Genomic DNA, 11,814 nt, shown 5'->3' with positions numbered 1-11,814 from the left:
AAAAAAAAAAAAGAAATATAGAAATAAAGAAATATAGAAATAATAATGTGTACACTATTGTGTTTAATACAATAAAACCACATTGAAGAAAGCACTATGATCTGTGAAAAAGATATTTTGTATTTGTGAAACCGTATGAAAAGCAAATTACTGTATTACAGCTAATAAAGTACCTGGAGTAAGGAAGAGCTAAAAGAGATATGTAAATATACATATATATTTGTCTCTACACATATATATTTGTCTCTACACATATATATATATCTACACACATATATATGCATATCTACACACATATATACATATATACACATATATATCTACACACACACATATATACATATATACATATATGTATATATATGTCTTTTAGTGTTAAATTTTAGTTCCCCAAATCTTTGGGAATGACTTTTTCTTCTATCTTGGGCTTGTTTTTCACTTTTATCTTTGACTCAGTGGTTATATGTGCAGGTTTGTTACATGGGAGTGTTGTGTGATGCTGAGGTTTGGGCTGTGAATGATCCTGTCACCCCGGTTCTAAACATAGAGCCCAACAGGTAGTTTCCAATCCTTGCCGCCTCCCACTCCTTCCCCTCTAGTAGTCCATACTGTCTATTGTTCCAATTGTTATGTCAAAGTATACTCTATGTTCAGCTCCCACTTATAAGTGAGAATGTGTGGTATTTGGTCTTCTGTTCCCAAGTTAATTCACTTCACATTATGACCTCCAGCTCCATTCATGTGGCTACGAGGAACAAGATTTCATTCCTTTTCTAGCTGTGTAGTATTTCATGGTATATATGTATCACACTTTCTTTATTCAATCCACCATCGATGGGCATCCAGGTTGAATCCATGGCTTTGCTATTGTGAACAGTGCTGCGATGAACATACCAGCGCCTGTGCCTTTTTGGTGGTACGATTTGTTTTCCTTTGGATATGTGCTTAGTAATGAGATGGCAGGGTTGAATTGTAGTTGTGTTTTAAGTTCTTTGAGAAATCTCCAAACTGCTTTCCCCAGTGACTGAACCACTTTTGATTCCCAACAACAGTGTGTAAGCATTCTCTTTCTGTACAGCCTTGCCAGTGTCTGCCGGTTTTCATTTTTTTAATAATAGCCATTTTGACTGGTATGAGCTGGACTTTTTAAAGTTCACCAAATAGCCCCCTCCTTTCCTCTTGTTCTTTCTCTTTTTCTCTGTTTCTTTCTCTGCCCCTCTCAGCCACTCTGTGCATGTGGATATATCTATCTCCCTTTTTGTTTCTTTCTCTTTCTGAAATAGTTAGCTTTGAGCCCTGCATATAGTTATATGTTTAAGGTTCTTCTCTTTTCCTTAAATGAAGTGCACTCATGACTTACCAGGATAAGGACAATGATACTGGCATAAATATACTTACCACAAGCCAAATGACATTAAGCTACACTGATGCAGTAGATTTACTAATAACTGCAAGTTATGGAATAGAGTTAAAGATTCATGACTGTACCTATAAGTCTAAATAGGGTGACTTATCTGTAAATGACCCAGAAGACAGTAAGAGTTTATAAACTGAGTTCTGACTGTGTTTGGTTTTCATACAGAGAGGAGGGGGTTATAAATCTGCATATTTCTTTGGAGTTTGTTTTATTCTTACTCTTTGGTTAGAAATTCCTGATGGAAAGGCAGACAAAAATAAGCAATGGGGAAAGGACTTCCTATTCAACAAATGGTACTGGGATACCTGGATAGCCATGTGCAGAAGAATGAAACTGGACTCTATCTTTCACCATATACAACCATATACAAAAGTTAACTCAAGATGAATTAAAGATTTAAATGTGAGACCTTGAACTATAAGAAGACTGAAATAAAGCATAGGAATCACCATTCTGGACGTCGGCCTTGGGAAATAATTTATGACTAAGTCCTCAAAAGTGATTCAACAAAAATAAAAATTGACAAGTAGGACTTAGTTAAACTAAAGGCTTCTACACAGCAAAAGAAACTATCAACAAAGCAAACAGACAACCTACACAATGAGACAGAATATCCACAAACTATGCATCTGACAAAGGTCTAATATCCAGAATCTATAAAGAACTTAAACCAATCAACAAGCAAAACAAATAACACCATTTAAAATATGGGCAAAAGACATGAACACATACTTCTCAAAAGAAGACATACAATCAGCCAACAAACATATGAAAAAATGCTCATCATCACTGAACATCAGAGAAATGCAAATCCAAACTACAGTGAGATGCCATCTCACACCAGTCAGAATAGCTGTTATTAAAAAGATGAAAAACAACAGATGCTACTGAGGCTGTGGAGTAAAGGGAACATTTATACACTGTTGGTGGGAATTTAAATTACTTTAGCCATGGTGGAAAGCAATTTGGAGAGTTCTCAAAGAACTTAAAACAGAACTGCTACTCAACCCAGCAACCCCGTTACTGTGTGTATATCCAAAAGAAAATAAATTGTTCTGCCAAAAGGGCACATGCATTCTCACGTTTATCTCTGCACTATTTACAATAGCAAACGCATGGAATCAGTCTAGGTGTCCATCAATGGTGGGTTGGATTTTTTAAAATATACTACCTATAGACCTGGAATACTAGGCAGTCATAAAAAAGAATGAAATCATGTCGTTTTTAGCCACATGGATGGAACTGGAGGCCATAATCCTAAATCAACTAACACAGGCACAGAAAAGCAAATACTGCATGTCCTCATTTATAAGTGGGAGCTACATATGGAGCACACATGAGCATAAACATGGAAACAAGAGACACTGTGGACTACTAGATGGGAGAGGGAGGGAGGCAGCAAGGGTTGAAAAATTACCAACTGGGTTCTATGCTCACTACCTGAGTGCAATATGCCTATGTAACTATTTTATACATATACTATTTATATATAAAATAAAAGTTGAAATTAAAAAATGAAAGAAATGCTGACAAATGAAGCCAGTAAAATATATTTGGTTACTTTTAATGCCAGCTTTTTTTTCTCATCAGTTTTTGCCCACAGCTTCATTAGATCTGCATTTTATGGCACTGTTTTGTAGCGGTTAATCTTGAAAAAAACACTGACCTGGTAAAGAGTATAGTTAGCTATACAAGACTGTGGGTTTTATGGTCTGTGATAAGTGGGGCCTTGAGTCCAAGAGGGCAAGTTTCTAACAGAAAAACTATGAATACTGCTGAACTTTACTAAATGATATATAAATTTTTTAATGTATCAGAAGAATGATGGCATTAAAATGTATCTATTTTAATTTTCCTTAAAATAATACTATCATTTAATGAAATTTATAGCTGATAAATGCCTTGTAATCTATTTTTATATTTATGTATGTATGCCAAAAATATAAATTAGGTTGGTATATGAAACCACCATTAGTTATTGTACAGTCAATGCATACTCATCATGAAAAAGCTAAATACAGAAATAAGGTTAGATTTTGAAGGGGATAGTATGAGGATATGTTTTCTTCAGTTTGCAATTGCTTTCATTGCTATTTCTTGCTCTTGGCTTTAGAGACAGGAGAGTAAAGTCTCTTTATGCATTGCTGTGTTAAGAAAGAATATGATCCCTTAGAGCTCTGGCACTCTACTACTATAAGACACCCTCATTCATTGCCAGATCACGTAGCCACAAGCGGCATGGGAAAGGAAGGTAGAGCTGCTCGACATTGGGATTGAACAGGTTTCTGGACACTGCTTCCAAAAGACAAATCCTTTGTCTTTATGATGGTTTCCAAGCCTTTCAAGCATTAAGGCATTTTAAAGGACACCTAGTAGCTAATGCTACTTGCCTGTCTTATAATCCTTTGTATTCCATATACTGTGAGGACAACAGAAGTCCACATGGGGAGGGGAATGGCTATTACTACAACACTTCATCTTCCTATTAACCCAATAATTAGCAGTTTGTTTGGAAGGAGGTGATTTCTAAGGTACATGAGTGGTAACGTATTTTCTCGCATCTTAAATGATTGATTTGTTCTCATATTTTCTCTCTTTTGGGGTCTCCTTTTTCTATGATTCTCATTTTCTAAATGCATTGTCCTCCACTTTACCCTGCTCATAGGATTACTTTCCCTTCTTATTACTAAGATGCTTAATTTAGCTATTCTTTTGTCTTTGTCTGCTTTTTGTCTTAATTTAGTTTTTCTATAATCCCATGATCTTTTGCTTATAACTACTTAGTATTTAGACCAACTATTGGCCCTAATATTCTCTCAGTAAGTCTTCCTTAACTATGTCAAGTAACATAGTGAAATTTTTAAGAGTATAACATAAATTGATAATCTAAAAATAAAGGGATTTTGAGGATTAGAATCTCTATCGTTATGTAAAAGTGTTGCCTATTCCCACAGGAACATATGTACAACCTATGTTCCCAAATAACCAAGTGTTTCTACTTTTAATAACAAACAATACTTGTATAGAATGTACATATCTATGGATACGCATTTATGTGAAGGCTGTAGGGTGGAAGGCCAGTTTCAACATGCATGGAGTTTGAATGCATTGTTTTAAACACTTGCTTCATTTAATTTAGCATTAAAATGAATGAAAGCTTCTTTTCAATTACTTAAATCATAGTTACTTATATTTTGAGAGAATTCTCCCGGATTCCGAATAGAATATATTTTATATAGCTGCTTTTGTATATATGATTCATGACTAAAATATATTGCCAAGATACAAAAAAAATGCATTTAGCTATTCCTTTTAATTTATTGATGGATCTGTTTAAATCTACCCAGCAGACACTCCCTCATTTAGTGAATGGTAGCCAGGGTCATCCAACAGCCCAAGCCAGAACTGTGGGGACCATTGTTGTCTCCTTCCTCCCTCTGCTTCTCTCCTGATACTCAATGAGTTCCTGGGTTATTACTATTATTTTTGCCTCTTTTTTTTTTTTTTTTTTGAGACAGAGTCTCACTCTGTCACCAGGCTGAAGTGTAGTGATGTGTTCTCGGCTCACTGCAAACTCCATCTCCAGGGTTCAAGAAATTCTTATGCCTCAGGCTCCCGGGTAGCTGGGACTACAGGTGTGTGCCACCATACCCAGCTAAATTTTGTATTTTTAGTAGAGATGAGGTTTCACCATGTTGGCCAGTATGGTCTTGATCTCTTGACCTCATGGTCCACCCGCCTCGGCCTCCCAAAGTACTGGGATTACAGGCGTAAGCCACCGCACCTGGCCTATTTTTGCCCTCTTAGTATCTCACATTCCTGTAGTGAATCCCTTGTCTAGGTGGCATCCTCTCTTTTCTGGACGACTCGCAGGCTTCCTATTGGCCTCTTGCCTTTATTTTTATATCCTATCTGTTCTCCAGCTATGCTGCTTGTTGTCTGGGCTGCATACTGGATGAGAAAAGCTTCCTGGAGTTGATATTCATGCTTCGTTTTAAAGGATGGTTTGGGCTTGGCTATACAGTTATAACAGAAATGTATTTAAAAATATTCTAGTAATTTATCTCTTTTAATATTTGCTTATTTAAACATAATTTTAAACCAAAATTGTATTTATGATATTTAAAATGGAAAGGAACTACGGATTTACGAATTGTTTAAATTAACCAAGTTGATTCAACATATTTTTATTTCTTTCTTTGCCCTAAAGATTCCTTTTTTTTTTTTCTTTTTCGAGATGGCATATTGCTGTGTCACCCAGGTTGGAGTACAGTGATGCAATATCGGCTTACTGCAACCTCCGCCTCCTGGGTTCAAGTGATTCCTGCCTCAGCCTCCCAAGAAGCTGGGATTAAAAGTGCCTTCCACCACCACGTCTGGCTAGTTTTTGTATTTTTAGTAGAGACGGGGTTTCAGCATATTGGCCAGGCTGGTCTCGAACTCCTGACCTCAGGTGATCAGCCCACCTTGGCCTCCCAAAGTTCTGAGACTACAGGCATGAGCCACTGTGCCCAGCCAAGTTTATCTGTTTCTTTGGAGACTTACTTAATACAAATTATTGTGTGTCTACTTATCATTACCCTTAATAAAATTATAAATGTGTTCCTGCAGAATATGGAGAAGGGGAAGTTTTCAACCTTTGAGATATGATGGGAGCTATAGACATTAGACAGCAAAAATAGTTGCAGATCAATATGGAGTCAGCTATGAAAGTAACCATGTAGGCCGGGCGCAGTGGCTCACGCCTGTAATCCCAGCACTTTGGGAGGCGGGCGGATCACGAGGTCAGGAGATCCAGAGCATCCTGGCTAACACGGTGAAACCCCGTCTCTGCTAAAAATACAAAAAAATGTGCCAGGCGTCGTGGTGGGCGCCTGTAGTCCCAGCTACTTGGGAGGCTGAGGCAGGAGAATGGTGTGAACCCGGGAGGTGGAGCTGGCAGTGAGCCGAGATCGCGCCACTGCACTCCAGCCTGGGCGACAGAGCAAGACTCTGTCTCAAAACAAAAACAAAAACAAAAACAAAACAAAACAAAAAAAGTAGCCATGTAACTAAAAGAATGAGAGTTTATTACAATAATTCCTTAACAACACACAATCTAAGTGGTGTTTCCACAATTCAAACACAATTTTGTATGCTAGAAGGAACATACATATGGATTACCTAATTTAAAAGTGAGATGATTCACATGATAAAAGGTTTTATAAGTTTAACTTCTCAGTTGTTTTGTTTTAAATTTCTTGTGATTAGAACATTGGTATGCCTCTTTATATTAATCGTTCTTTATACTTTCACTTTCCCTAATATTATTGCAGAAGTAGTTGCATTGCACACAAGTTACTACTCTCACAAGAAACACCATTATGAAGTTTATATTATCATGATAGCCATTTTACAGAAGAGAAAACTGGGTAAAGCTTTTGAGCTTTGCATGTGATAATATAATTAACAAGTGAAGTGACAATGACAGCATTTAAACCTGTCTTCTTGACCAGAAGCAGTGGCTCACGCCTTTAACCCCAGCACTTTGGGAGGTCGAGGCAGGCGGACCACCTGAGGTCAGGAGTTCGAGAACAGCCTGTCCAACATGGTGAAACTCCATCTCTTCTAAAAATACAAAAATTAGCTGGGAGTGTTGGTGCACACCTGTAATCCCAGCTATTCTTGAGGCTGAGGCAAGAGAATCACTTGAACCTGGGCGGTGGAGGTTGCAGTGAGCTGAGATTGAGCCACTGCACCCCAGCCTGGGTGACAAATTGAGACTCTTTCCCCAAAATAAAATAAAAAAACCTTACGTCATCTCATCCACTCACCTTGCTGTCAATGAACAGTCTAAGCATTTGGACTTAGTAATGTCCACTTATTTTTGCTAATTTTCCTTTAGTTTTTTAAATAATAAAGTTTGACTTTTATATCTGAGAATAAATCAACAAATTCTGAAACATGTAGTAGGGGTCAGCTAGCCTGAGACAATCACATTTATTGAAGAAAATTCACAAGTAATTACCACAACTTGAATGAATATGTTTCTGCTTCTTGCATTATAATCAAACACTGTATTATCGACTTATTAATTTTTAGTGTATGTTGTATTTTGTTTAGCATGTATTTATCTTCTTAATCAGAACAGTATTGTATGCATACATTTATGGATTAAGTATATGTAATTTATTTAATTGCACTTGAAGAAATTCAATACTGGCATTCTCTGTGACTTAGTGAGGTTTTAAATTATTACAGAATTTATTTTTAAACTGCTGTTAATTATAGGCTTTTTTTTTATAGAAACACACTCAACTCCCAAATAATTGTTTAGCATTTAACTGATCCTACTTAGAAGCACATTGTTTGCATTAATGAAATCTTACTACATTTTCATTTTTCTAAGACTTCTTTTAACCTTACATTTATCAAGTGCCTTGGATGATTTATAAAACAGTGCTGATTTATGTATTCTTGACCTTGAGCTTTTTAATTTTGTCCTAAAGTTGCTTTTGTCTCTCTGTTCATCAGACTAAACATTACTTACTCCTACTTTAAATTTATTGTGTTGTACAAACATAACACCTATTTTTCTGAATAAATATTTATATCATATGTATTTTTAGAGCTCTATGCTTTGTTTTCATATTCACTATCTTTCTTTATTGAACACAAGCTATACAGATCCATTTATAATTTATTAAGAAGTTGATGAGATGAGAGTTCACCTGCTGGTAGCTAAGGCCTTGTAGTATGATAATAGCTCCGTTTTGATTGCAGTGTCCTTCAGAGGGAAGAAACTGTTCTTTCAAATTGTTGAGTGAAGGTTATAAAGAGGACTGGCTGCAGTGGAGGAATTATTCTTAAGTTAAGGATACTTCAAGCAGCCTAGGTTCATGACACATAGCGTGTCTTGCAAGAGCAACAGAGAAGCCCATTGTAGGATGGTGCTGACAACTGGCCTTGGATGAACACAGATCCTCATGCTGTGCAGCTAATAATTTGCTACTTCAAATGACTGAAAATTGGTTCCAGGGAATTAGACAAGCTTAGCAAGAGGAAAATACACAAATTGCTTTTTTTTTTTTTTTTTTTTTTTTTTAGCAATTTCTATTTAACCTCAACTGAGAAAAGTAAATAAATGTTTACATCTTTCTGGAAAATTTGAACCTTCCATGATGTTTATATATTTTTTTTCTTTTTTTGAAAAAAAAGTTTATTGTGTTTGACATTTTGATATTATCTTTGCTGACTACTCATTAGCTATTATTTAATATTTTTAAAATTTGATATGGTATTCACTTAAACTTAGCCTCAATTTAAATCAAATATATTAGTGAAATGTTTCACATGGTCCCAGACCCATGTCATCCAGGTGTCACTGGCCTGAATCTGAACATGGGTGTGCTTTAGAGTGGCTACTGGCTCCTTGGAAATGAATAAGAAAGGTTTCCATGAAGAAGAATTTTATGAATGTCACATTATTTATCTTATAATCTTATTTGGTGATTCGCCATAGGGATGCCATTGAATATACTGGAATTCCAGTAAGGGACATAAAAAGAAATTTACTTAGAAAGGAAACATCTTCTATGAAATACAAACATTTAGTCTTGTCTAATACTAAAAAAACCCTTCAAGGCTTTATTTATGATATTCATGTATTTTATGCAAATTAACCAATGATCTTATATTTTTTTCCTTTCAGCATGTGGAGAAACCCTACAAGAATCCAATGGCAACCTTTCCTCTCCAGGATTTCCCAATGGCTACCCTTCTTACACACACTGCATCTGGAGAGTTTCTGTGACCCCAGGGGAGAAGGTAGTTTATACTGTCAAGCCCACTATTTTACTCTCATATAAGTACAAAGGTTCATCATCCTTCAAACTTAAATTTGCTTTTTTCCTTTATTCTTGTTTGATTTTTCAAATAGACTAAAAAGAAAATTCATAATGGGAATTTCTTAAACTCCAGGAATTTTTTTGAAATACATAATTTAAAAATTTTTAATGCAATAGGAGGGTTGAAATAATACATATTATATTCTCAGACACAAATGAAATTGTGGTAAAAATCAGTATCAGAAAGACGCTTAGAAAAATCCCCATATATTTTAAAATTTAAAAACATATATCTAGATGTCCAGTTCAACCAGGAAAACTTATAATGAAAATTGTAAACTATTTTCAACTATAATATCAGAAAAATATTGAATACCAACCCAGTAAAATGCAAATAGAGTAGTACTTAGTTGAAAGAAAATTCACAGACTTAAATACTTACATTAGGAAATATGAAATTCAGACCCCAAACTAATGAGCCTAGACGACCATATGAAGAGGTTAGAAAAAGAGCAATAAAATAAAAGATATTTTAAAAGTAAATAGTAAAAGATAATTTTAATGACATGAAAACAACATATGATAAGCAGTATGAACAAAGTTGATAGTTTGAATTGATTTAAAAAAAAAAAGAAAGGAAATGGGTCAGGCGAGGTGGCTCACACCTATAATCTCAGCACTTTGGGAGGCTAAGGTGGGCAGGTCACTCGAGGTCAGGAGTTCGAGACCAGCCTGGCCAACATGGCGAAACGCCATCTCTACTAAAAATACAAAATTAGCCTGGCGTGGTGGTGCACAGCTGTAATCCCAGCTATTCAAGGGGCTGAGTCAGGAGAATCACTTGAACCCGGACGAGGAGGGTGCAGTGAGCTGAAATCCCACCACTGCTCTCCAGCCTGGGTAACAGAGCAAGACTCTGTCAAAAACAAAAGCAAGGCCGGGCGTGGTGGCTCACGCCTGTAATTCCAACACTTTGGGAGGCCAAGGCGGGTGGATGACCTGAGGTGAGGAGTTTGAGACCAGCCTGGCCAACATGTGAAGCCCCGTCTCTACAAAAAATACAAAAATTAGCTGGGTGTGTTAGCATGCGCCTGTAATCCCAGCTTCTCAGAGGCCGAGGCAGGAGAATCGCTTGAACCCAGTAGGCAGAGGCTGCGGTGAGCCTAGATTGTGCTATTGCACTCCAGCCTGGAGGATAAGAGTGAAACTCTGTCTCAAAAAAAAAAATAGACAAGAACAAACCCCAAGGAAATAGATGAAAACATGTTTGATCAAGAAAGATGAAGAATAATAGAGAAAACACAATTATCTAACATTTGGGAAAAAAATTTAAAAGATTATTAGAACCATACAGTCTTTAGACAACAAAATGAGAATAAAAGAATCTTTTGAACATTACATCAATAACTTAAAAACAATGAATAAAATGGGCAAATTTCTATAAAATATTACAACTAAGTTCTTATTCAAGAAGAAATTAAAAAGTATTTACAATAGCAAAGACATAGAATCAAGCTAGATGCCCATTGATGGTGGATTGGATGAAGAAAATATGGTACATATACACCATGGAATATTATGCAACCACAAAAAAGAATGAACTCATGTCCTTGAAGCAACATAGATGGAGCTAAAGGCCATAATCCTAAATGAATCAATGCAGGGATGGAAATTTAAATACCACAAGATCTCATTTATAAGTGGGAGCTAAACATTGAGCACCCATAGACACAAACATGGGAATAAAAGACACTGAAGACTACTAGGTGGGGGAGCCTGGAAAGGGGGAATGGGTTGAAAAACGACCTATGGGTAGTTTGTACTTTGTCTTTGCTTCTTACTTGCCTGGAAGAACTTAAGTACTCTCATTAGCTGTGGTGGTAATGCAATTGCAATTTTTTTTTTAAAGTTTGATGTTCTTGATGATAACTGAATGGTATGAGGAGATAATCATACATATGGAGTTGTCCAGATTTTTATAATATTCACAGTGGAAATTCTGAATGAAACACTTATGTAACATAAATAATTTTTAGAAGCAAAAAGTTACAACTGACTTGGAATACATGAATGCATGCATACTTCTTGATATAGTTATTTTTAATTTAAAAAGTATAAGTCTGTTGCAATATGGTTATAGGTGTTGATCAATTTTTATTTAAATTCTTTTAATAAGAGTCAGAAAATATATTATGAAGTTATTCTTACAAAATCACTGAAGAGTGAACTTCAAAAGATACAAATTTTGAGAACAAATTTAAAGTATACATGATTTTAAAAAGAAAACCTCATAGAATACAAAACATTTGGGAACAAGATTAATCGAATTAAATTGTTTCATAACAGCAAGTTAATATCTCGGAAAAGCATTTCTCCTGTCCAATTCCAAAACTCTCACCATTAGCATTCAGAGTTAATTTATTTTTCTTGTATGTGCGATTATCTATAAAACTATATTTCCAAAAACATTGTAAATAGGAAGAAAAAATCTGTCATCTTATCTATTATTTTTCTTAATATTATTTATGATGATTAGCAAATAAATTAGAGTGTTATAAGAATCTAGTGAGC

General features: G+C 35.6%; 1 protein-coding gene across 4 annotated transcripts in view; it reads left to right on the top strand.

The window, feature by feature from the left end:
* TLL1 (tolloid-like 1) overlaps positions 1–11,814 on the top strand; it is a 223,262-nt gene that overhangs the window by 135,943 nt on the left and 75,505 nt on the right. For all 4 annotated transcript variants that reach the window (XM_011959658.1, XM_011959657.1, XM_011959659.1 and 1 more), the window contains exon 9: positions 9,108–9,223. In XM_011959658.1, the coding sequence (XP_011815048.1) occupies positions 9,108–9,223 (116 nt within the window). The remainder of the gene's footprint in view (positions 1–9,107; positions 9,224–11,814) is intronic.

This window comes from Colobus angolensis, unplaced genomic scaffold, assembly GCF_000951035.1.
Source record: "Colobus angolensis palliatus isolate OR3802 unplaced genomic scaffold, Cang.pa_1.0 Scaffold5, whole genome shotgun sequence".
Taxonomy (NCBI): domain Eukaryota; kingdom Metazoa; phylum Chordata; class Mammalia; order Primates; family Cercopithecidae; genus Colobus; species Colobus angolensis.
This window is presented reverse-complemented; position numbering and strand designations above follow the sequence as displayed.